The sequence below is a fragment of the Dendrobium catenatum genome, unplaced genomic scaffold (assembly GCF_001605985.2).
Source record: "Dendrobium catenatum unplaced genomic scaffold, ASM160598v2 fragScaff_scaffold_119, whole genome shotgun sequence".
Lineage (NCBI taxonomy): Eukaryota > Viridiplantae > Streptophyta > Magnoliopsida > Asparagales > Orchidaceae > Dendrobium > Dendrobium catenatum.
The window spans coordinates 128,523-156,171 of record NW_021318581.1 but is presented as its reverse complement, the minus strand read 5'-3'; the positions used below and the strand labels follow the sequence as shown (position 1 = coordinate 156,171).

Here is a 27,649-nt window from a genome sequence, read left to right as displayed (position 1 = left end):
GTTAAAAATCAATCTCAAACTTCTGTGGGAACATCGGGTGTGAAAGTTAAGTCTTTTAAAAATCAAAATTCGGATAAAGGAAAGGGAATTATGGGGTCTGAACCTTCTGAACAACCTAGATTAATTGGACCATGCTATAAATGTGAGCTTTATGGTCATCTTTCTACAGCTTGTAAAATAATAACCCATCAAGAAACACTTTCATTAAAAACGATGAAGAGAAAGAGGAAGAAGAAGAAAACGAATCTGAATCTGAAAATGACATTGAATTAGATAAAGTTGATGTTGAGGGAGATGAAGGTGAATAGTTGTTGGTAATACGACAAGTCTTAACAACTAAAATTGACAACGGGGATAGATGTTAGGAACAACTTGCACGATCGAAGGAAAAATTTATACTCTTATGATCGATAGTGGAAGTTTGTGAAATTTTGTGTCACAAATTATGGTTGATAAGCTAAAGTTAAAATCCAAACCACTTATCAAGCCTTATAAAATCTCTTGATTCAAAGAAGGGGCTGAAGTACCTATAACAAAGCAATGTTCTGTCAACTTAACAATTGGGAGTTCTTTTAAGGATCAAGTTATTTGCGATGTCGTGACTCTTGGAGTCTGTCAAATTTTGTTGGGTCGACATTGTCAATTTGATTACAAAACCATTCACAACAGAGAAAATAATACTTATACTTTGATTCAAAATAATGAGTTCAATCTCTATCCTCAAAAACATGTGCCTGATTCGTCTGCTAAAAATAACAAGGTTGCAAAAATAAACACTCCTGAACTGCTTTTGAACGCAAATAATTTGAAATATTCTGAGGTAGCTTACTTGGTTTTGGGAAAGGAAACTGATTATATTCTTCAAATTCCTAAAGAAATTTGACCTTTAATTGATGAGTTTTATGATATATCAGCTGAGGAATTGCCTATAGGTTTGCCACCTATGAGAGATATTCAGCATCATATTGATTTAATACATGGAGCCACTTTGCCTAACCTTCCTCATTACAGGATGAGTCCAACTGAGCATGCTGAACTTTTTAAGCAAATGACTGATTTGTTAGAAAAGAGTTGATTTGATTAAAAACAGTTTAAGTCCCTATATTGTGCATGTTTTATTAACTCCTAAAAATGATGGAACATGGAGAATATGTGTAGATAATAGCGAAATAAATAAAATCACCATTAAATATCGATTTCATATTCCTAAACTGCATAACATGCTGGATATATTAATCGGCGCTAAAATCTTTTCCAAAATTAATTTGAGAAGCGGGTATCACCAAATTAGAATAAGATTTGGGGATGAATGGAAATCTGCTTTTAAAACTAAAGAAGGTTTGTATGAATGGATTGTGATGCCATTTGGGCTTTCGAATGCTCTGAGCACTTTTATGAGAACTATGAATCATGTTTTGAGACCTTTTATTGAAAAATTTGTTGTGATTTATTTCAACGATATTTTGATTTATGGTTTTCACCCTTCTGAGCACTTTAATCATGTGAGGCAAGTGTTGCAAACTCTAAGGGAACAAAAGTTGTACATCAATCTTAAAAAATGTTCCTTCATGACTTCGAGCTTAACATTTTTTTGTTTTATTGTTACCACTGAGGGGATGAAAGTTGATCCATTAAAAATTGAGATAATTCAAAGTTGGCCCACTCCTAAGAACATAAGTGAGGTGAGAGGATTTCATCGCTTCGCTTCTTTTTATCAAAGGTTTATTAAGAACTTCAGTTCTCTAATTGCTCCAATTACTGATTATTTGAAAAAGGAGATATTTTGGTGGACATCTCAGGCTGAACAAATTTTTGAAATCATTAAGGCAAAAATGAGTCAAGCTCTCATTCTTAGCTTACCAAAATTTGAAAAAAAATTTGAAGTTGATTGTGATGCTTCTCATGTTGGTATTGGTACTGTGCTTAGTCAAGAGGAAAAATCTATTGCTTATTTTAGTGAAAAGCTGAATGATGCTCGATCCAAATATTCTACTTATGACTTGTAATTTTATGCTATTATTTAAGTTTTGAAATTCTGGAGATGTTATTTGATCCAACAGGAATTTATTTTAAATACTGGTCACGAGGCATTACGTTTTCTGGGCTCTAAAAAAAATTTAAATAAAAGGCATGCTAAGTGATTTCTTTTTTGCAAGAGTATACTTTTCATATTAAATATAAAACTGGTGTGTTAAACAAGGTAGCTGATGCTTTACGCATGAGATCTCATTTGTTGGTAAATGTTTACCCAACTATCACTTCTTTTGATTTTTTGAAAGATACTTATGCGAGTGATCCTGATTTTAAGAGTATTTGAGATTTTTGTCTTACTTCTGAAACTGATCCTTTTGCTCAGTTTATTATTCATCAAGGATTTTTGTTTAAGAGATCTAGACTTTGCATAATGAATATTCTTTAAGAGAGTAACTTGTGCATGAACATCATAGATGGGGATTGGGTGGATATTTTGGGCAAGGAAAAACTGTTGCATTGGTTGAGGAGAAATATTTTTGGTCTCATATGAGAAAACAAATTGCTAAGCTGGTAAAACAATGTAAAATCTGTTAGGCTTTTAAGGGAACTTCTCAAAATACTGGTCTTTATACTCGCCTGCCAATTCCAAATAAACCTTGAGAGGATATCTTTATGAATTTTGTTTTAGGGTTGTTTGTTACTATTAGAAAGTTTGATTCTATTTTTGTGATTGCAGAATGCTTTAGCAAAATGGCACAATTTATTCCTTGCAAGAAAACTTCTGATGTCTCATATATTGATGACTTGTTCTTTAAAGAAATTGTTCGTCTTCATGGTATTCCTTACACTTTTACTTCTGATAGAGATAATAAATTTTTGGTCATTTTGGAAAACAATTTAGGCAAAGTTATGAACTACTCTTCAATTTAGCAGTGTATATCATCTATAAACTGATGGGGAAACAGAAATTGTCAATCGAAGTTTAGAAAATTTACTAAGACGCCTTGATGTAGAAAAATCATCCCAATGGGATTTGATATTGCCCCAAGCTGAATTTGCATACAATAATTCTATTAATCGCTCCACTAGTAAAATTCCATTTGAAATCATTTATGGTCAACCTACATCTCACATTTTAGATAGAAATTATTTGTCTTTGCTTAATAAAATTATTGCTGAAGCTTCTGAAACTTTTGACCATATCAAAACTGTCCAATAGCAAGTCCTTAAAAAACTCCGAATGACTAATATTAAATACAAATCTGTTGCTAACAAACATCAGAGGGAAGTTTATTTCAAAGATGGAGATTTGATTATAGCTTACTTTCGTTGCCAACAATTAATGTTAGTACTTTTGAAAAATTAAGCAGGAATAAATTTGGGCCTTTTCATATTCTACAAAAATTGGGCTCAAATGCTTATCTCTTGGATCTTCCAATTACTTTTGCACTTCTCTTGTGTTTAATGTTTCTGACCTTTCTTTATATAAAGGAAATTATGAAGATCATGTGGAAATTAAAACTTTGCCACTCTCCACATCAGTTTTAAATAATGATGAATAGGATGAAGATGTTATTGATGTCAAAGTTACTAAAACTAGACATGGCGAGCACATGAGGTTTTTGGCAAAATGGAAGAATCGCCCTTTGACAGATTGTACTTGGATGGATGCCAATGAGTTGAAGAAACGTCATCCGGATCTTTATAAAAAGATTGTGGAAGCTTTCTCATCAAGAGATGAGATTCTACCACCAGGGGGGAATTGATGCATTTACATTTTGGTTTATTTTATTTTGATGTAATTTGAACAATATTAGTTGTGTTTTATATTTTTTTAAGCTATCCAATGATGGAGAACATCCAATGATCATGGTAGGATGTGCTTGGGCATGGCAAGGCTTGGGTTTGCTAGCATTTGGGTCCTTTTGTCCTTGGGCTGCTTGCTGTTTCTCGGTTTGGGCCTTTGGCTTCCCTCGGGATGGGCTTTGGATTCTCTGGTTGTGAGCTAAAATTTTGAGATCTACTTGGTGTTAGCTCATTAATGCTTGAACTGATATTTAGCTCATTATTTGATGGTATAATTGCACTTCCTAGCTCATAAATTCATAAAGGTATGTGGAATGGAGATTATTTCTTCCCATTCTTATGTCTCCTTGGTTTTTTCCTTGTGAATTATTGATGTGGGCTGGTTGTCTTTTCGCTTTTCTCCCTGGCTGCTTTCCCGGACTTCTCTGTCCCGTCTCCTGTATTGGCTCTTCGGGTCCCTCTCTTGCTGTGTTCCCGTGGTTCCCTAGCTGTGTCCCATGGCTTCTCCAAACCGTTTTCAGTGCTGTTTTTTGAGAGCAATTTTGTGGTGTCTTTTGGCCCTTCTTCTTCCCCTTACCTGATTGGTTTGGTTGGAGGTTGATGTTGGCTGTTTGACTCCCCTTTTTTGCTATATATAAGAGGATTTTGTCATCGAAATGCTGTTGATGAACTTGAAAGAAGTTGCTAAAAACCTGAGGTTTTCTTCTCTTGGAAAAGCTTGAGGGCTTATTCCAGCCCCTTTCCTCCTCTCTATTTCGTCTTGGCTTCTAATCTCTTCTTCTCTACGCAAGTTCCACTCCACCTGTATCCTTTTTCTAGAGCATTTGGAAGTTGTTTGTTCCTGATTTTGGTGACATTTGCCAGAGAAGTTTGGTAGAACGTTGGACCCTTTTGCAGTGGAGGACCCTCGGTTTGCAAGCCTAAGTACTATTTTTCATATATTTTCCTACCCTCATTGCATGTGAGGAAACCGCTTGACGGTTGTTCTGAGAATAGCATTTTTATGTTATAATTTTGTTTCATTTGATTTGACTTTTTGTTTATCTGGATGTTTGTTTGGATGTTTGCAAGTTAAAGTGAATGAAGTTTGATTTTATTGTCCTTTTGTTCTCCAACTTGGCTTTTCTTTCTAGTTTGCTTACATCATTAAGCCTGCAGCTATTTTTGGAGAATATTATTGTACTATATTTTCTTTTCTTGCACACCTTTTAGACTTGTCTTGTAATAGTCTTTGAAATATAATGGGGAAAATAAACCACAGGTTAATCAAAATCCAAGGTTAATTAAAAAGTAAGAGTTTGGTCAAACTCGTCAAAATATAATGAGGAAAATAAACTACAAAAATAAAAAAATTACAAGTTCATGAGATTATTAAAAAAAGAAACATTCAATATCATAAGCAAGCCAACAAATCTCGTAACCCTGCTTCTTTTAAAGAATATGACTAGATTTGGATTTTTTTACCTAACGAGTCATTTTACATGGAACTTTTGCAAAACATAAACAAAAAGCTGATGGGCATTTTAAAGTGTCACGCAAATAGACGAGAATGCCTATACCTTTGAATTACATGAGAATATGAATATTTTAGCCACCTTCAATATAACAGATTTTTCACCTTATGATGGCTCTGAAAAAGATCAAGACATCGAGGATGAGTCTTCCCTAACTCAGGGAGCATAATAGGGTTTTATGTTTGTTGGCTTTCAACCTTCAAAGTTATTTAGACGTTTTCTTTTCCTCTTATTTTACTTTATTTATGTCCATATTTATTTTTTTATATAAGGGTAGTGTATTAATTTATTGTCATCTTTTGCCTTATAGTTGCTTACAAGTAACTCTTCTACTTTTCAAGGAAGGCAATTTATTTAAGAGAATTTGTTTCAGGTTAATCTTGAGAATAGGGTGGAATACCTAATTTGAGGTGAGCTTGATTGCCAAGATCTCTTATCACCTTTTCATGTATATTCCCTCCATCTTGATTGCCAAGATCTCTTATCTCCATTTGAGGTGTTCTCTGCCATATAGCACTTTAAAAGAGGTCATTCGGGAGGACAAGTAATATGAAGTGTTCTACCAATACTCCGCACATGCTAGCCATTTGGCCCACAATCGTGGTGTCTATAAGGCAAAACATCGCAGATACGTCTCCAATCCCCTATTGACAACCTCATTTTGTCCATCTGTCTGTGGATGATAAGCGGTGCTTCTCTTGAGAACTGTTCCTTGCAGCCTAAATAGCTCCTTCCATAATAGACTAAGAAAAAACTTATCTCAATCTGAAACTATCGACTCAGGAATTCCATACAATCTAACCACCTCCCTGATGAATGTTGCTGCTACTATGATGGTCGTGTAGGGATGTCTTAAAGGGATAAAGTGAGCATATTTACTTAACATATCAACCACTACCATAATCACCATGAACCCCTCGGATCATGGTAGGCCCTCTATGAAATCTGTGGTAACCTCCTCTCATGCTTTGTCTGGAAGAGTCAAGGGTTGAAATAATCCCCCTGGAGCCATAGTCATGTACTTGTTTCTTTGGCAAACCTCACATTTACCTACCATCTCCTCCACATCCTTATAAATGTCTTTTCAATACAATTCTACTGCAAACCTTCTATATGTTTTTTACACCCCAGAATGGCCTCCGACCTCGCTCATATGGAATTCCTACAGCAAATGGGGAATATGGACTAAGGTCCGTGGCATCACAAACCTTCCTTGATATAAGAGTCTCCCCCCTCCCTTCTCTCTCTCTCTCTCTCTCTAGAGAGAGAGAGAGAGAGAGAGAGAGTAACCTGAGTGGCTGCTCTCATCTTTTAGCAAATTCTCCCTAATCCTCTTCAGCTTGTCCTACATACTTTATTCTTTGATAGCTCCCCAATCTATCATCACTGGTGCAAAAATGGCCATCTCCTGGAGCTCCCCAACACATCTTGATAAGGCATCAACCACCTTATTCTCCAAACCTGATCTATACTGAATATCGAAATCATAGCCCAACTGTTTGGACAACCACCTCTGATGCTCAATCACCAAACGTTGCTCTAGCAAGTATTTTAAGCTTTTCAGTTCTATCCTAACAACGAAATGCAAACCCAGTAAGGGTGTCACTTCTGAATACCCAACACAATGGCCATCAATTCCCTCTCATGAACTAACTTCAACCTAGCTCTAGCTGACAGCACTTTAGCTGAAGTAGGCTATGGGTCAGTGATTTTGAATGAGCACGGCCTGTAACCCATATCCTGAAGCATCTATCTCCACTACAAAGATCTAATCTGATTGAAATTCGGGAGAGCCAAAACCAGGACTACATTCATTGCCCCTTTCAGTCACTCAAAAGCCTGGGTCACTGCTTCTCCCAACAAGAAGTTATACTTCTTCAGTTTCTCAGTCAATGGCCAGGTGATGGTACTATATCCCCTCACGAATCTGCTGTAATAACCAGTCAACCGTATGAAGCCCCTCAACTCTCTCAGATTCCAAGATAGAGGCCACTTTGCATTTCTTTAATTTTGATTTGATTGGCCGCCACTCCCTCCTTGGATACCACGTGCCCCAAGTACTCCACACTAGCATGTGCAAAGCTGCACTTCTTTAGGTTGGCCCTCAGCTGATGCTCTAATAAAACTTCTAGAACCACCCTCAAGTGTTCCAGAGCTCCTCGGACCTGCTATACACTAGTATGTTGTCAAAGAAGAATAATGCAAACTTTCGGAGATATGGTCGAAATATCTTGTTAATAAGAGGCTAGAAAGTAGCAGGAGCATTGGTAAGACCAAAAGACATCACTAGGAATTCATAATGTCCTTCGTGTGTCCTAAATGCTGTCTTCTGGACATCCTCCTCTCTTATCTTGATCTGGTGGTAACCATATTTCAAATTCATCTTAGTAAACATGACTACTCCATATAGCTTGCCATGTAACTCATCGATCACTGGAATGGGGAACTTGTCTGGCATAGTCTTCTTATTCAAGACTCGATAGTCTACAAAAAACCTCCAGCTCTTATCATTTTTCTTAACCAGTAAGACTAGGCTAGAAAAACCCCTCACACTCAGCCTGATGATCCCGGCTTCCAACATTTCACGGATCAGCTTCTCTATCTCATCCTTCTAAATCTGGGGGTAGCGATATGGCCTAACACTGATCGATGACACCCTCCTTCAAGGTAATAGCGTTCTCTAACTCCTGTGGTGATAGGCCCTGGGGTGGTTGAAAAAACCCCTTGAACTGTTGTATGAGCGATTGTACTGACAAAGGGATGTCTCCCTCTGCCTCCAATGTAATCTCTTCTAAACTCTGTAGCTCCACCAGAATCCCTCCCTCCACCTGTATGGTCCTGACCATGGTCTTGAGGGACAACATGGCCTTGGACAATCCTGCATCTCCCTAGATCACCATCTGTTTTCCCTCCAACACTAGCTCCATCATTAATGCTCCTCAGTTAACCTTAGTGTCTCCTAAGGTCTGCAACCACATCATCCTAGAGATGACATCAGGCTTCCCAGCTCTAGTAGAAGAAAATCTTCCCTCACCTGGACCCCCTGGAGAGTCAGCAAAACTCCCCTGCATACTCCTCTATCCATCTTTATTTTTCAGTGCCCATCATCACCCCATATCTCCTGATATCCACTAATTTCACCCACAACGGACCTACGATCTAATTGGAGATAAAATTGTGGGTAGCCACACTGTCAATCAACACCACTATATCTCTGTCAATTTCTCCTCTTCCTCAACCACTGGCCCGGTCTCACCTCCCTCCTCAGCTTCCTCATCAACACAGACAGTGAGAACCTGAAGAGTTCGGTTATTACACCCATGCCCCGCCGTGTATTTCCCATCACATCTCAAGCACAACCCATTGCCCGCTTCTCCTGCAACTCAGTGAACTTCTTGAAATTTCCCCCAAATCCCCCTCCAGCCTTCTCCTTCGATCTCGCAGACTTTCCTGTTTAAATACCTTAGGAGCAAGAAGATGGTCACCCTATATGACCCCCCCCCCCCTGAACTACTTCCCCTAGCCTTCCTCTTCAGTACTTTTGGTCCTCGAGCAACTGTGCCATCTCCATGAACTCCCCAAGTCACGAGCCCTTATCACTCTAACAGCTGCTCGGATCTCTAATTTAAGCCCTTTATGAAGTTTCCCAAAGAGTTAGTATAGCCTACTGGCAAGGTACTCAAACCTGTCACGATACTCTGCCACTATCCCCTCCTGTGTCAGGACAAAGAACTGCTCATAGAAATCTCCTCCCTTACTGGTATGAAAAAGCTCTAGTAAACAATCTTTGAATTCCCTCCAAATGGGTCGCCTTATGTCCCTCCACTGATACCAACTCAATGATTTCCACTCCAAACACAGTCCAACTGTTGTCAACTTTTCCTCCTCTAGCAACCCATTAACTATAAAGTACATCTCTACCTTGTAGATCCACTCATGTACGTCCTCGCCCTCAAAGAAAGGCATCTTCATCTTCCTTACTCTCGGGTCACCTCCGTTTCCTCAGAATCCTCCATAGCCCCCTATTCCTCGCAAAGTGACATGCTCTTCCCTTTGACGCTCAAACCCAAATCCTTCTTCAAAGTCTGCTCTTCTTCTTTCAAAATTAGCACCGCGACGATCGTAATCATTGCCTCTTCTTACAAAATCAGCAACCCTTCGTTCGTACCCGATACTTATCTCCTCCCTAGAAAACGATTCTAACAGAGGCATCTCATCTCCTCCCTCCAGAATCTCCACTTCTTGATTTTCCCTTCCCCTAAATAGGTTAGGGTTTCCACCTCTTCCATGGCCTCCGGTGGTTTCATTCGCTTCCGATGTTGCCACATTGAGTTTGTCTTCAAGGAACTTCTTCAACACGTCTTCTACTACGGCGAACCTTCCATCCTTCTTTTCATGGACGGATGCAAATCTGTTCTGAAAATCAGAATTTTTTTCTTAAAAATCAGTTTTTAATTTACCTAATTTTCCCTCCAAAACCTCCACTTTCCTTTCGACCATTGATACCCCTTAGATCGACGTGCTCTAATACCAATTTGAAAGGAAAAAAACCACCAAAGCAGAGGAAAGGTGCTGAATTTCAAATTTTACAAAATTTGTAGGGAAAAAACAAAGGAAAGCACATGAAATTCAGTGAGAGATGACAAAAAAATCCGACACAACGAATCTTCAATTCGAGCAGAAGATTCAACTATTCAATCTCTAGTCGAAGTCAAGAGCCCAAAACCATAAGCAGAGAGCTCAAATTTCAAATTTGATTCAAGATAACCTTAACCCTAGCAATAAGAAAATTATTTAAAGCAAAAAGACAATTCATTAACCTCTAAGCAGCCCTTAATTTGAATTTTTCATCCAACCCAAAGCTTCATTAGCGTGTAGGCCCGATCCAAGCAGGTTCCCCAGCCAGGCTTATGCCCCTCCCGACACAACGAATCTTCAATTCGAGCGGAAGATTCAACTCTTCAATCTCTAGTCGAAGTCTAGAGCCCAAAACCACAAGCAGAGAGCTCAAATTTCAAATTTGATTCAAGATAACCTTAACCCTAGCAAGAAGAAAATTATTTAAAGCAAAAAGACAATTCATTAACCTCTAAGCAGCACTTAATTTGAATTTTTCATCCAACCCAAAGCTTCATTAGTGTGTGGGCCCGATCCAAGCAGCTTCCCCAGCCATTTGAATTTTTCATCCAACCCAAAGCTTCATTAGTGTGTGGGCCCGATCCAAGCAGCTTCCCCAGCCAGGCCTATGCCCCCCCCCCCGCCCCCCTTTTATCTGCCTCTCATATACATGAACCGGTTCAACCAGCCCTTTGGCCGGTCTAACAATTTCTTGTTATTATTTGCAGGTAATGGTTCTTAAACACAAGAAAAACAGTACTCTAGATTAAAAATTAGATCTTCCAGATGCCCTATTGCAGGAACCGAATAGCAGTTCTGCTACGGAAAAACCTGATAGATATAGTCAGGTACTGCCCATGGATAAAAGATCTTGCCACTTTCGATCCAGACTTAGCCTTATGAAGGCTGCAGATTGCACACCTTTGAGAGTTAATGTCTTGAAAGAGTTTTTTGCAAAGTTTAGAAGTGTTAGTGATTTTTATACAACTTAGCTGGTTAATTATTTCCTTTATTTGTTGTTTTTCAAGTTTTGATGAAGTAGTGACAAAGAAATATATTCAAAATTTTGTATCACATAAGTAATCAATGATGAACCTATAATTCATTCAAAACCAGTGTATGGTATTTGACACTTTAGGACACAGACGCATATGACTCTACTGTGAGACGTGCAAGATATTCCATCCTCATGTCTAATTAAAAAAAATAAAAAATATATTGAACATGCATGCCCTTGAATAATGTGTCCCACATACCATCATACAAACAACCGTCATGGCTCACTCAAACTAGGCCTAGACCACTCCCTCAAATTGCACACCTTTGAGACTTTTTTTCCTATTTTTCTAATATTTAAAAGAGCAACATATTTATAGTCAATTTTAATATTATGAAACTTCATGGAGTTGGATTAGAGGATTGATCGTTAAACTATCTAGAACTAATTTTTTTTAAATATCAATTATTATTTTTCTTTCATCAGCTCTCATTACATGTTTATTAATTTGCAATATTACCATATAATAATTTTTCATTTTTAGATATACTAATTATAATGTTGTATCAAAAGCTTGTTCATGTTAATGCATTATAGTGATTAATTAATGTTGTGTTAATCTCAAAATAAATGCAAGGGCATTGAAATTCATCCTGACTAATTTTTTCATTAGAATATTCTTATACAAAATCTATTCTATTTACCTCTAGCTCAGAAATTCCAAGGAAACAAGAATCAGAGCTGTAGTTCGCATTTTGGAACAAGCTATCAAGTGAATCAACAAATATTCTGAAACAGTAAAAAAGAAATGGTTATGAAACAGAATTGGAGAAGTATGAGGTGTAGGACTAAAAAATATGTACCTTGAGAACATGATGAATTCCAGAAATGAGGATGTTGGCATCACCCAGCTGTGAAGAGTAGACCACTGGCCACCATCAGATGGCATTGGCGGCAAGCTTGAGATTTGAAGGGGAATCGCATACATGGATCTGAATGCACTCTCGAAAGCAGTTCTACATAAGATTGGATATTTGTGAATTTCATGTGACAGGGGTAGTGAAGTAAATAATTCAAAGATGGCATAAAAAAATTAGCAAAAATTTAGTGATCACAAAAGCTGGCATGAGAGCCAAACGAATACTAGCTCACTAGAATTGTTACTTTTAAAATGGAAAAATCTTACCATCATCATTAACATCAACAACATAATTATTCTTATCCCAATCATATGAGGTTGGCCTTATAAATCCTCATTCGCTATTTATCTTTGGTGACTACTACATGAGGTAGTAAACTTAATTTATGCACACAATTACCCAAGTTTCTCTCGATCTAGTAATTTTTTCTTCATGATCATTGATAGTAGTTTTCTATAACATTTTATTGGTCAACTTTCTATAAGTTATTGTATATGCCCTAACCACCTTCAGGCCCATTTGTTGTTGTACATGCACTAAACATCTTAAGGCCCACTTGGTTGTTGGAAAATATGTTTTGAAGGAAACTAAGAAATTTGCTAGAATCCACCATTAATTTGAAAGCAATTAGAAATAATAACTTAACAAATCCCTTTGACGCACCATAAAATGTAATGATTTCATTTTGCACATTTAAAATGAGTGAATATAATTTTTAATTTTTTTTTTATTTTCAAGCAACAAAATGAACCCTTAGTCCATTTTTCACTTTCTTGTATCAATAGCTGATACTCTCACTATCCCTCTGATATAACTATTTTGCAATCCATCCTTAATTTCTACCACACATCTACTATAAGATTCTCATTTCTTATTCAAGTTATTTATTAATAATTTTTTAACTGCTCAATACTTCTGAGATCATATTCCAATTTTCTTGAGTTTAAAATAAAAACTATAAATAAAGGAAAAAATGTAAGCACATCATTCCTTCACAACTGGCATGTGCTAAAGTAATAATATGGACTATGAACAAAGCACCAAAAGCATTTTGGATGGCAATGCACACAAAAAAAGTGATAATTCATTATCATAAAACTTGATGAAGAATACAAGTAAATATATGCTAGTAATGGCAGATCCATGACTCATAAGGAGGGCAACATGGCAACATGACAAGAAATTTGATGAATACCAAACATTTCAACTTAAAATAAAAAAAAGATTATGAAAAAACCAATGATAGTTATAAGAAAATGAATTTCACAAGGAAATGATATCACAAAAGACTAAACAACAAAATTAATTAATCGGTATGTAATTTTCAATTATCATCATAAGCATCTAAGCTCTTGGATGCTTTTCAAACAATAATTAATAAATAACAAAGTATAACACTGTCAATTATCAACAAGATTTACATTTTAGTTTGACATTATTTTCTATAGTGTTTCATTATATTGACATTTGAGGACCTAAAATTTATAAGACATATATAATATGTGATGCAAAGAATAATGCAACCATGGGAAAATTCTTTACATAATATCTATTAATCCAAAACAACTATTTAGTATTTTGAAAAAATCCCCAAAAAATAAAATCAAGTCATACAAATATATTATGACCTTTTAGCCTGCATCTTCTTCCTATCGTCATGGATTTTCTTACTAAACATTTACAAGAGTGCATCTTAGTGTATGCGTTTTGTTAATGATATTGTTCTTGTTGTTAAGACTGGAGAGGGAATTGATACAGAATTGTAAATATGGAGGTCAACCTTAGAGTTTAAAGATTTTCGTATGAGTAGATCTAAAATAAAATACATAGAGTAAAATTTTAGTAGTAATAGATCTAATAATGGGAATGTGATGACGGGTGATCAAGTCATTAAAAAGACGACACATTTTAGATATCTTGGGTATATTCTTCAAAGCTATGATGAAATAGATGGGGATATTATTAGTAGAATTCAAGTAGGAAGGTTAAAGTGGAGGAAGATATTATTAGTAGAATTCAAGTAGGATGTTTAAAGTGGAGGAATGCATTGGGCTTCTTGTGTTATAGAAAAAATCTCTCTCCAACTTAAGGAAAATTTTATAAGATGGAGGTGAGAGAGATGCAATGCTTTATGGCCCAAAAGACTGACCATTAAAACAGAAGCATAAAATTAAGTGTTGCAAGAATGAGGATGCTCAGATGAATGAGTGGCTTTACACTAAGAGATAGAAAGAAAAATGAGTATATACATGAAAAAGTTGGAGTAGTTGTAGTGGCAAATTAGATTAGAGAGAGGCACCTTAAATAGTATAGTCACATAAAAAGTCGGCCTTCCGATAACCCTTGATGTATTAGATTTGGCATATGTTAAAAAAAAAAAGAGGCAGATCTAAAAAGACTTGGTTAGAAAGAATTAAAAATGACATTTTTTATTATATTTAAATTATAACTTGACTTTTAATAGGACACAATAAAGAAAAATGAATTATGTAGCCAATTCCATGTAGTGAGATAAAGGAATGTTGTTGTTGTTATTGTTGTAGAAGAAATCATTGATTAGAATAAAGCATCACGAATGCCAGATAAGATTGAAACTTCATGTGTTATACAGGATCAAGATTGTAATAATTTTAACAAAATGAATCACTTTCATACAATAAAAAAAAATAATATCGATGTAAAACAAAAATAATTAATTATTTAATTTAATGGTAATTAATATAATATTGATATTACTAAAAAAATTTAGAATTATTTTCAATTTTTAATAACTTGCCTAGGTTGAGCCTATTAAAATAGGTGAATTTTCCAAAATAAATAAATAATTACTAATTCATGTAAAAGACAAAAACTTGAGAAAGATGTATAAATAATTATGTAATGATAAAATGATATGAATAGCATTTATGAGATAGTTGTATAAATCATACAAGAACAAAATATTTTTGTAATGATAAAATGTTATTAATAGCATTTATGTATTTAAAAAGTATAATGCTTATATTTCTTACAAAAACTTATATATATACAACTTAACTAATTAACAATTCACTTAAAATGTTTAGGCAACTCCGATTAATGAGTAAATAAGATGTTAGAAAATCGAGTTAGCGAGAGACAAAGAGAAAGGGGGAAAACAAGAGGAAAAGAGAGAGATTGAGCAAGTGAAGAATAGATGGCTTATAGAGTCAAGAGCGGGTGACAAAAGCCAATCACAAACGAGTTCAATTGCATGTGCAACAATGCTTAAGGATCAAGTGAAGTGAAGCAAATGCCATTGCGAAAGCACAAGTTTAGTTCGGGAAGGAGGAAAAAAAGATAGTGTTTTTTTTCTATTCCACTTCTTCTTCTTCTTCTTCTTCAATGTATGCCCAAAACCTAACCCAAATTATTTCCCCTCAACTTAAGAATATTAATTTGAAAATCCTAGATCTATATTTTGTGAATGAAGATGAAAGATTAGTTTTAAGATTTAAGGGGCATGGTGTTTAATTTACAGCACTGAGAAATCTAAAATTTTATTATGCTAAGATTTTGGTGTATATAAGGAAATCTAAAAATTCAAAGCCTATTTTAAGATTTTATTTGTGTAAATCTATAAATTTAATAAGCAATATAGGATAGAAATTGTTAGGAACATAAATTAGCAAACTAGAAATTTAGTAGAGAATAAAGAGAAAGAAAACTAAAATTCATTAGATAATACTAGGGGAAAATGAAATTAAGGAATTTAAGACTAGTAAAGAAGTATAGGAGCTACTTAAAATAAATATCTTGTGATTGTATATGATTATAGGTATTAAGCTATGAGAGGCAACATCTACAGAACGATTGACAAATTAAAGCTATGAGATAATCTTTTTTCTAAAATAGAATAATGTTTCGTTTCTCCTAAACTTGTGGATTTGTGCTGTTTATGATTCATCTCCATTATAAGCATGGGATGATATTATTGTAAATGATCCATCAATGATGTACCTCTTCCTAATGCAAATAATTTTTCATATTATTTTTAAAAAAAACTATATAGCTTCAAGTGTCGTTACAGTTGCTTGTGTAAATCTTATGATGTACTAAGCAATTTTCTTTAAACATAAACTAAATGTATGTTGAGATATAATATGTATAGAAATAGTTACATGTGCATGTCGAAAAATAGTCACCACTTTATCGTACTAGATACAAAAACTTATATCCAAGAGTAGAGGTCTTCACCTATGATGCGATAGAATTGGAAAAGGTTCTTAATAATGATATATCAAATTGATATAATTAGATAGTATCCTTGTGACAGATGTATTAAATATTTCTACTTAATGATAGATTATAATATGATATGTTTCTTTTCATGTTTATGCCTTTGAGGTTAACTTAAATGTGACGATTCAACTCTATTTACTAATTCTGACTACAATGACATGAAAAGCCATATTCGATTTATAGTTCAACTATGCTGATTAACATGCACATTAGTTTCCTTTACTTAGGTTTAGTTGGTAGTTATAACTGTAGTTTACTATATTGCAGTTGTTATCAATAAAAGTTTGAGGTTTAGTGGTCCATGTATAGCTCGAATGAAGATTATAATGAATATGTATATTGTTATAAATGATTATGTTTTATAAAAATATAAGGTAGATTTAGACTTTGTGGGCAATTCACCATTTTGTCGTCGCGACCATCAATTCTTGCCTCGGTACTCCAAGCTCCCAAGCCACATTATGGAAAAAAAATAGAAAAAAAGGAAATAAACAAAAGAAAAATATTGCATCTCCATGAAATTATTTCTTACACTTGACTAAGAATCAAAATCCTCAAATAGATGAAGAAGATTTCCCATATCATTAATTAGAGCTTTATTCATGTCCTAAAGTTATATTACATGAAATTACATATTTACAAATAAAAACATATAAACTCTTAGCGAACTAGTAATAAAATGCTGATAAACTGCCAATAAATTAATGATAAATTTAATGATACTAGAATAATCCTAATAAAATAATTAAATATAAATGATACAACATTAAGCATTTATCCCACTATGTGGGATCGGCTACATGAATCATTTTTCACCACCGAATTCTGTTAAGAGTCAAATTCTAATTTAAATCTAACAAAAAAAGGTCATTTTTTAAATTTTCTAACCAAGCCCTTTTAGGACTACCTCTACCTTTCTTAACATAAGTCAAATATAATACAAGTACTTTCCTAACCGGGTCATCGGAAGGTCGCCGTTTTATGTGACCAAACCATCTAAGACGAATCTCTAATCTTATCTTCCAATGGAGCAGCTCCAACCTTTTCACGTATATACTCATTTCATATGCTATCTCTAAGAGTAAAGCCACTCATCCACCTAAGCATCCTCAATTCTACAACACTTAACTTAATATTATACTTATCTTCTATGATGCACCGACACGGACATGACGACACGGACACGACACAATACGGACACGAGACACAGCATTTTTTTAAAATATAGGACACGGGTGCAGCGTGGACATGTCGTAATAAATTTTTAATATAATATACAAAAATTAATGTGACATTATATTACAAATGACAAGCAATAATAAATTTGTCATGATAACTTATTTAGCTTATAACATAAAGATGTTTAGTACAAAATGTCTAGTACAACCACAAAAATATAACCAAAAAATCATTTAGTACAACATGAAAGTCCAACTACTCAATAGAGGGAATGATAGAATTAGATTCAGAGGTTGGTCTTTGGCCTTCAATATCATCATCATTGAATATCATTGCTTCTAACTCTGGTTCATCTAAAGAAAGATTTGCGACCTCCAATAATCCCATATCATCAAGGCACTCGAACCCATCTCCTGCAACATCCCACATCTTGTTATCACCTGTCATATAAAGTGGGGTTTTCCTTGATAGAAGACAAAGATTTGTTAGCACATAAACTAAATCTTCAGCTCGTTGTAAAGTTATTTTATTCATCTTCATTGATTGAATAAATGAGTATGTCCTCCAATTTCTCTCACAACAGGAAGATGATGATTTTTGACCAAGAAGTTTTATTGCTATTGTTTGAAGAAGAGGTGCCGAAGCTCCATGAATTAACCACCACATTTTTGGATCCATCCTCCATCTACCAACCAAAGATTCCTGATTATAAAAATCCTCTAAATATCCAAAGAACTTTGCAAGTTCTATATTAATTTTTCTTCTCTCCACCTTATTTGGGAAATATCGTTTCAAGCATATCTTTCTCATATTTGAAACTTCTAAATCTTTTTGTGGTGAGACACGTTGAGGATCTTCTAGAAGCCATTCTTAACTTAAATACCTTCAAATAATACAAAGCATATAAAACTACATGTTCATTAACCAAGAAATTTAAATTAAATTAAAAGATGTACCTTGGATTTAATGAATGAGCCAAACAATGCAGAGGTGTGTTGCTTTTGCTCCACCTATCCTCGAGAATAGTATAGACAACACTCCAAAAACTTGAGTCTTCTTCATGCGACTTTCTTTCATGTAGGTAAATAATTTCTTTCACTTTTGCTAACATAGAATCCCACATCTCATAAATCAAATGTAAACATGATTTATCTGTGTCAGCCTCTCCCAATATATCATAGATTGGATCAGTGAAAGCCAAAATGTAGTCGACATTATCCCACCACAAATCATCTAAGATCTTTTCTTTAACATACCTTGCCTTCCCAACATCAACTTCTCGATAGCAAGACCAGTTCTCACTAATCACCATATATTGAAGAGCATTTTTAATTTGCTTGAATCTTCTCAATATGATTATTACATAAGCAAAACGAGTTTCAGCAACAGCTAACATTCTCAACTGGGAGAAGTCATTAAACATTGAAAGTCTCATCGAATGATTCATAATAAAATTTCTAATCATAACAGCATCATCTGCAACCACTGTTACCTAATGACATTTAGCATAAATGATTTCATTTGCCTCTGTATTCTTTGCTGCACAAATATTTTTTAGTGCAAGATTTAAAGTGTGTACAACACAGGGTGTCCAGAATATATGGGGATAAGTTCGCTCAACTAACAATCCTACAACTCTGCATACCGACGCATTAGCTGTAATAACCTGCAGAATATTTGAAGGCCCAATCATGACTATCACCTCTTTAATCAAATTTGCAATAAAAAATTTATCCTTGTATTCTCCTTCACAATTCACAGCTTTAATAAACATAGGGTAATTCTCTGTAACAGCCATAAAATTTATGAGTGGTCTTCTTTGAGGATCTGTCCATCCATCACATAACAAACCATGGTTTAAAATTGCGCAATATGAGGCTCGCCTTGAGGCCCGCCTTTGCACAATTCCAGTAAAAAATGACTCGATGCTTACGTCTAAAGTTTTTTTATGAGGTTTGCGCCTAAACTTGGTTGAGGCCCGCCTCATCTCACTGGCATGAGACTTAAGCCTCATGCTATATATATTAAAACTTACATAAATCTTGAAGTAAATGCCCGACATTCTGGACTCTATAGGAGAGAAGGGGAGCGAGCAGTTCATCATAATGATGATTCAAATGAAGAACCCCTTAGTGATGACAGTGCTGATGACTTATGAGTTCTTATGAGATATGTCATTGCTATTTATTTTTGAAAATTTGAATTATATGTTAAATGGGAATTGGGAAAGATAGAATTTTGAGTTGAACTACATTTCATGTTGTCTTATTATTGGGATATTTTGATTTCACTTTATATCTTATGTTTTTTTATGTTTTATATTATTCACTCATTAATATATAAAAAATTTATCATTTTATGTTTACGCAATCTTTTGATTTTGAGGCTTACGCCTCAAAACACTTTGAGGCTTACGCCTCGCCTCACGAATGAAAAACGCCTCAATACCCGAATACGCAATTTTAAACATTAAACCAAACTAACACATTTTTCTTTCCACACTCCTTTTGTTGGTTCAAGCAATGTCTCAATGTAAACTGACGCCATAATGGCTTATCAGTTTCTACATATTGTTCTTTTGAACCTTCGCCTAATCCACTCCCACTAGCCGTAGAGCTCATTTTACTTTAAAATGCACAGATAAAATGAAAGTAATAAAGGCTTAATAAATGTCTCAAACTCATTTCAATAAAAACATAAAGCTCTCTCACAATAAAATCACTATTTCAAAAAGCAAGAACAACCTACAAAACCAAAAGCAAAAGCAAGAACAACGCTCAGTAGGAATATTAAATCATTAGGTGGCCACAATAAAATTTTGTTTTTTGTATTTAATTTAATTTTTGGATGGAATTAGATTAGAAAGCATAAGGTTGTTTCTAAATGGAGTTATGGATAGAGTTTGTTTATTTGATTAGATTAGGAGAAATAAGATCAAATTTAAATCATTATTTATTTTTTCTACAGATACGGTAACAAACCACATTTATTATATCGTACAACAAGAAAAGTCGTTCAATCCTTTAATTATTGACTCTTGTCATCACCCTTGTCTTAAAACAAATCTAAACAGTTTTAAAAATATTCTGTGCATCCAATTTTGGATTACTGGATAAATCCTGGAAGATATATAGATACTGTAACAAACCACATTTGTATTCCTTACTGGATAATTCCTACACCCGCTTGTATTTGTATCATGAAAAACAAAAGTAGCAAAAAAAAAAACCTATAATCTACAACCTAGGGTTTGATTTAGGTAAAACAAGAACAATCTCATAACCTATAAACTAGGGTTTGATTTAGGTATTTTTTTCCAAAACCCAAAACAATCAAAGTAATTTCAGAAAAAATTAACATGCTCTTGGAACACAAATCCACATGATAAATGAGAAAAAATTAAGAGAACTGACGAATGGCAAAAAAAAATCTAGATCAAACTAACAGAAAATTTTTTCTGGGCGATGGCTTGGTCGGCAGCACGCAGAAGGAATCTCGATCTGCTGCTCGGGACAGCCGGAAGTTCGCCTGCTCGGGACGGTCGGAAGCTGAAGGCGACAGTGCGTGCTGGAGCCTCGATCGACTGCGCGACTCCTCTGCTCGGGACGGCTTGAACCTCGCCTGCTTGGGACGGCCGGAAGCTCGCCTGCTAGGGACGACTGAAAGCTGAAGGCGACGGTGCGGGCTGGAGCCTCGATTAGCTGCGCGACTCCTCTTCCTCGAATTAGGTATCGCTCGAATGAACGCGGGATTAGGGCGAATTCCCGTGAACTGGCTTATTAGATATGTTTTTCTTTTTTTTTTTTTAATTTCCGACTTAAGTTTTTTTTTAATCGGACACACCCAAAACATGTCGGACACGTGTCCGAGCCATGTCGGACGTGTGTCCATGTCTGACACGTGTCCGACCTGCATTGCCTCTTAAACGGAGTGTGTGCTCATAGCTTTCTTCTATGGCCAACATTTAACCAATAAAGCATTATTGTTTGAACGTACTTTTTTCGTGATCGATGATGAGAGGTGTCAAGACGAAATTGACTCAAATCAAACTCGATTTAATTAATAGAATCACAATTAAGTTAATTTAAATCAATCATCAATTCAAACCGTGGCGTCGTCGAGCAAATTCGACGAATTCGGCGCGATTAAGTTCATTTCACGAAATTACTGATCGGACCAATTGATACCAAAACCGACTCAATCGTCGGGTCGAGTCATTCTGACTCAATTCAGCTAATTTCTCAATTGGGCTGAATTTGATTCTCAAAAGTCTTGAGATCAAGGGCTCAGATATTCACATAGAATTTGCTAATCCTCATTCCCACGTGTATGAGGCGGATTGGCGCCATTTGGGCCGTGCTTTGTGCGCTCTAAGAGAGACAAGGGAGAAGGGGAGCTCATTCGCTCCCTGCTGTTTCCGCCCCGACAAGCAGCGAGAAAGAGGCGAGAGATTTCGGGAGAGGGGAGATTGGCTCACCGTTGCTTGTCGTCTCGGTTCCCGTCCAAAGAGAGAGCAAGAGCGAGAGGAAGGAGGCGGAGAGGAAGGGTTCAGTGGGTTTTCGTGCGGTCCGCCGTCCGAGCTTCGAGCCAGAAGATGTGTCCCCTTGGCGTCGAGTCTCCAGGTCGGTTCTCCAGGCCGGCCGACCTTCTTCTGCAGCATTTTTTGAAGTGAAATAAGTAGAAGGGATTTCTCCTGCTCTGTTGCTGTTTTTCTTTCATTAGCTGAAAGGACTTTTTCTGCTTCGTTTGCCTTTCTTCTCTACGAGAGAGGTAGAGAAGTTTTCTTCCTTCATCACTAGGTGCTTGGGATAGCAAATCTCAGTGTTTTGGATCACTTTGGTGTCAAAATCAGTCTCCAAAATCAAAACAAAAAATAACAAGTTAGTGGCTCTCTCTTCTCTTCAATCCGGCGAGCCCGTGTATGTTGGAGGCTGTTGAAGAACACAGCAAGCAACTCAAACTTCGAAACAGTGGTTTGGAGATTGACCATCGCTTGGACAGCATCCCCGAGTAGCTTGGAAACTTGGAGCTTGCGACGCAATTGGCGGATTGGCGCAGAAACGGGAAGTGTAAACTTTGAAATTTAGTGAAACCTAGGGTAACCCCATGCAAATGTGATGGGTGGATGATGTCTCCAGCCAATAGGTCCCTTAGAAGCTTCGTTTTATGACTTCTAAAACCTTCGTTGGTGTCCTCTCGAAACAGTGAAAATTTAATGTTGTTCCTTGTTTTGCTTTTGTGAACCAAAGAGGCATGCCAATAGCGTAGGGGTGTTATGGATTGGTACCCAAAACCCAAATGCATTTAATACAGTTCTGTTGTCTAATCGCGATACAAATCATGCCCTAGGGAGAGGCATCTTGATCTCAAAGTCAATGGATGACATAGGTTTGGATTTGAATTAGTTTGCCATGCATTTCTCATTGAGCATGTCCATAAAAAAATAGGAATCCAAATCTATGAAACTTTTTGCATGATCATTTTGTTATCTCTGAGTTTTGTTTAATACATTTTGATTAATTATTGGGCTTCCTATCGTGTGATGCATAGACGTCCAATGTCTATGTAACAATCTACATATAAAGAATCATTAAGCTTGTATTGTACAATCAAAATTATAGTAGAATCTCTTGAAACCTCATCAAAATTGCATGCACTCTTCTTAGTCATGACAAAGGACTTACAAGTTACGAGAGATGTTTGCATGTGGTCGAAATTTGTGGACTCAATGAGATTTTTGTGAGTGTGAATGTGATTTAATCAATATGAAATCAAATCATTGTGAGTTCCTAGACTGTTCCAAGTCTATGTTGTAGATTCACAAAATATGTTGTTGATAAGTTCATGTAACTTGGGAAAAAAATACTTGATTGCTTTCAATTACAAATTCCCTAATTTGAAGAATCATCGCCAGCATGCATTCTAGGTTCTTCTAGATCATACCAAATTGATTCTTAAATCTTTAGAAGTCATAGGGATCGATATCCCCGTATCAAATTTCTAAATATGCCAAAGTGGTTTGAAACTCTCTAAGACTTAGGCAATCTAATCTTCCTTCCTCCAATTGAGTCCAAACACTCATGGAGAATGGGGAATTCTCTTTTCATGCATCATCTAACTTCAAGTTTGATGCTTAGAACTTCCTCAAAGTGTCTAAGCTCTATGTTGCATGAGTTTCAACAAGTATAAAGAGCGTTGCTCCAGCACTCTATTTCCCTCATGTGAAGTATTTGGAGCTCCCTTAAGGCTAAGTGTTCTATCAACATGAATCTTCTTAAGGCTTTAGACAAATCCTAAGCCAACTTTATTTGGTTGAGACAAATCAAATCCCCTTCATACATGATTATTTGGGACTTCAGTCTCCGACAGTCATTACATGAATTTTGGAGCTTAGGATCAAATCCAAGCTTCTCTTTCATTTGTTGAGTCACAAAATCAACAATGAGCTTCTAACTCATTCTGACTTAAAATAAGTGATAGATCTCTCTTTTGAATACCAATATCAAAACATAATTGAAATTTTGGTAACTATCAAGTTACATCTTTCCTTCAACCCCAAGTTGTAGAAAATTTATCAAATCATTTATTCTTGGAAACAAACCAATGAGTAACCTTTAATAATTTAGGACTGCTAGATCGTAGTTCCCTCATTTGCTTAAGCCAAAGATTGAGCAAAGTGATAATCTTCTTGAGTACCAAATCTCAAACGCAGACCTTCACCATTTACTTAGCCTAGTCAAGTAAGTGGTCTCTCCTAACCTCCAACTTATAATTCATAAAGTTGTATTTTCATATTCTCCTTTTGCCTACAACGTCAAAAGTTGGTAGGAAAAACTGATTCATTTCTCTAACAGACTTGGGCAATTATGGAGAATGTGCGTTGCCTCTTTGCAACACCAAAATGCTCAAAGAAATTGTTCATTCGGGGTTTGCTAGCTTCCAAGTTGCATCCTTCCTCTCTATCCCTCCAATCTAAATTAGAGAGTGATTTCCCTCTTTGGACAACAAATGTTCAACAGAACATTCATTGATTTGCAACCTCTTAAAGTTGCATTTTTCTCTTTCCTTACAAGTCAATATTTATAGGAGAGTAACAAATCCGTTCCTGCGTGCTCCAAATCCTGATTAGGAGGATGGATTCCCTTTGAACGCAATGTTCAAGGCATTCATGATTTGCAACCTCTAAGTTGCATTTCCCTTTCCCTTTCCTACGAACTAAGATGGTTAAGGAGAGCATCTTAACACTATCTCATGCTCTCAAACCCAAGTTGGGGATGAATTCCTTCTTTGAGCACCAAATGTTCATGAGGTTTTGGAAGCTTGCAACCAAAGTGCATCTTCCCTCTCCTTTTCTAACAATTTAAAAGTTGATGAAAGTTCATCAATTTCGCCCTATTTTTGAAGTCAAAATCAACAAGTAGTCAATGCCAGAGCATTTTATTGTTGAACCAAATTTCAACAAATATCCCATGCAAAGAATGAGAAACTCCTATATTTCTTTCCATTCTCGCCTTAACCAATTTGGTGGAATAGATCCTCATTGGACACTAAAAGTTAAAGAATTCTTATGTGTAAGCCAAATCTAACACCAATCTTCTTATTGTTTTGCTTAATCCAACTTAGCAAACAAATACCTCATTGATGTAAAAAGTTCAAAGATAATCGCCTTGATTGTGGCCCCAAAAGCCCAAACAAATCTTTCGCACATTATTGAACTAACAACTCAATAAGTGACTCACTTTATTTGTCTAATCCAAATTAGGCAAATGAAACTCACTCTTTGAAAACAAAAGGATTCCAAGAAAGATACCTGTTTTGATGTTGTAGCCTCACAAGCTACTAACTTCATTCACTTTTATTAGGTTCAAAAAGCCTTAAAAATGTCATACGTTAGCCCAAAGCTATACTGTTCTCTCTCCTGCCAAGCTCCAGAAGTTGTTAGGAGACTTCCCCTCCTTTAGCTCAGAAGCTAGAGGGAGTCCCTACATTTGCCAAAAGCTAACATGTTGGATTTCTTTTCTCCTCTTAGCTCCAAGCTAAGGGGATTTCTCCAACATGTAGCCTAAGAATTACATTGTTGGACACCTTACTTAGATCAAAATCTACGTAACCTCTTCCACTCAAACCCAAATTGAGTTGAATTCGCTCTATGACATTTGAGAATGTCAAACTATAAGATTCCTTTAGGAATTTATCAATATAATGAGTTTATCCTACTCTATTGGATGATTTCACAAGTCCTAAGTGAGCCCCTTAGGCACGTTATCTTAAATACTATTGATAGACATTCTCTTATCCAAACAAGAGAAACTTACAAACACCTAAAATTACTTAGGTCCTTTTTGGATATAATAATCATCTACCCCATAAAAGGTGGGAGGTCCTTAATTATTGTATCTAGGATTCATAAGTAGGCAGGCTTGCCCAAAAGAAAGCAGCATGTGGTTACTTTATGGGTTCTTCATCAGACCTCCTTAAATGAGAACATTTAAAATGCATAAAAATCTTTTAAAATTCACAACAACTTAAAGTGACACCCCTTAGGATAAATGAATTAAGGCATTTATCTCTAAAACAAAACCAAACACCCTTAGTGTGCACATGCTAAACAAGCACACACTTAGGGTGCACGAGCCTTTAAGGCCACATTGCTGGATAGGGATTTTTCCTTTTCTGCGCATGCTGTTGATGTTGTGGATTGATTGCCTTGGGATTGTCGCATGTGGGCACTTCGCCCTTAGTGGTTAGTATAAGAAATTATAATGACTTTTCCTGTGCAGGTGGCAATATCTAATAAGGGGGCGCTTATATTTTAAATATTGTTACATGCAAGTGCTGCCTTAAGAACCGCGCCAAAGATGTGGCCATAAGGGGTAGAAGTAGATGTTTGTGGCATCCTAAAGTGCTAAACAAATCTGCGATGTAAGTGTTTACTTTACTCATAAAACTGCTTTTAATCCAACTGCAGTTTTGAGTCTTTTTTTTTTCAAATATGTATTTGATAGAATAAGGAATTGTATAAACTCGTGGGGGTTTGTGAGCGAAAAGATGAAGTTGGACTAGAAGATGTACTGCCAAAGGTGAAGCCTACTGGTCATCAAGTCCAGAGTCTGAGAACCACAAGTAGGTCTGTAGACTTTGAACTGGGGTTGTATAACGGGAGGGCAACTCAGCTGCCAATTCTGGTTGTAATAATGTGGCTCTCCTTTTACATTTCCTTGCATTTGAAATAATGTAAAAGCATCTTTGTTTGTTTACCTGGGTGCGCAAAGAATGCAGCCTTTCTAGGTTTCTCTTTTTGTTTCTGTGGTGTGGCCTGGACTTGATCAACGTTAGGCTCTTAGGATAAAAAACTTAAGTTTTCTACCCCTTAACATGTAAGCAACCTAATAAATAAAATCAAATTAGGCTCATGTCTTTCAATAAGGGAAAATTGATGACTCTCCTTTAAGGAGCCAAGTTTTCAAAATTAAAAACAATCATGCATAGCCAAACATGTCCACATGTAGCAAAGCCTCTAACTTAAGGGATAGATAAAAAATCTTTTTCTTTTATGAGTCAGCATTTGCATACAACATATCTAAGGCATCTTGGCCTCAAAGCCAAGCTATAAGACCTACTTTCTATATGAGAAAACAACGCCTACCACTCTACATTTTGCATTGAGACCGCAGATAACAATGGTTTTAAATGCGATTAGGAGGGTTAGAATGGTAGTTACCCTTCCGGCGGGACATAAAATCCAGAGGTCGGGGGGCTATGGCTTGTGAGGTTTTAGTGTTTGTAAGTCCTTGCTTGCACTCGTTAGATCTAGGTTCGAGGCACCTACACTTCTCGGTAATGTCTCACCTTAGTCTTAAGTGTCGCGAGGCATGGGGTTGTTTTTTTTTTTTTTTTTTTTTTTTTTTTTTTTTATTTTTTTTTTTTTTTTTTTTTTTTTTTTTTTTTTTTTTTTTTTTTTTTTCTTTTTTTTTTTTTTTTTTTTTTTTTTTTGATTCCATCACCTATAGCCTCAACTTTCGGCCAAATTCCCCAAAGTATTGTTGGATGTAACCCAATCTTCTAATAAAATACCAAACTTAAACCAAATTGGTTGCTAAATATGTAAAGCCCAACATAGGATAGTCCGAGCACCTCTGAGTTTCCCTCAGAATCAAGTGCTCCTACTTCACCTTTTCTTGGACTTCACTCCAAAAATCTGATTCTAAGTTGATCAAATCTCTTCCTTGAAATTCCTAAAGGCCAAAACCCTTTAATCAAGACTTTCATGGATTTTAAAACAACAAAAATCAAATTTTAGCCAACATTTAAATGACTTCAAAAGAAAGAAAACCACTAGTTTAATCAAAAGTGTTCCCAAATCAAACTTGGGATGTAATTAA

At 35.8% G+C, this 27,649-nt stretch overlaps 1 protein-coding gene across 1 annotated transcript in view; it reads right to left on the bottom strand.

Moving 5' to 3' along the window:
• Positions 1-27,649, bottom strand: part of LOC110099352 — a 109,220-nt gene that overhangs the window by 3,193 nt on the left and 78,378 nt on the right. Inside the window, exons 11-12 of the mRNA XM_028697938.1 lie at positions 11,772-11,924; positions 11,613-11,697 (exon numbers count right to left, since the gene is read on the bottom strand). Coding sequence (XP_028553771.1) covers positions 11,613-11,697; positions 11,772-11,924 — 238 coding nt within the window. The remainder of the gene's footprint in view (positions 1-11,612; positions 11,698-11,771; positions 11,925-27,649) is intronic.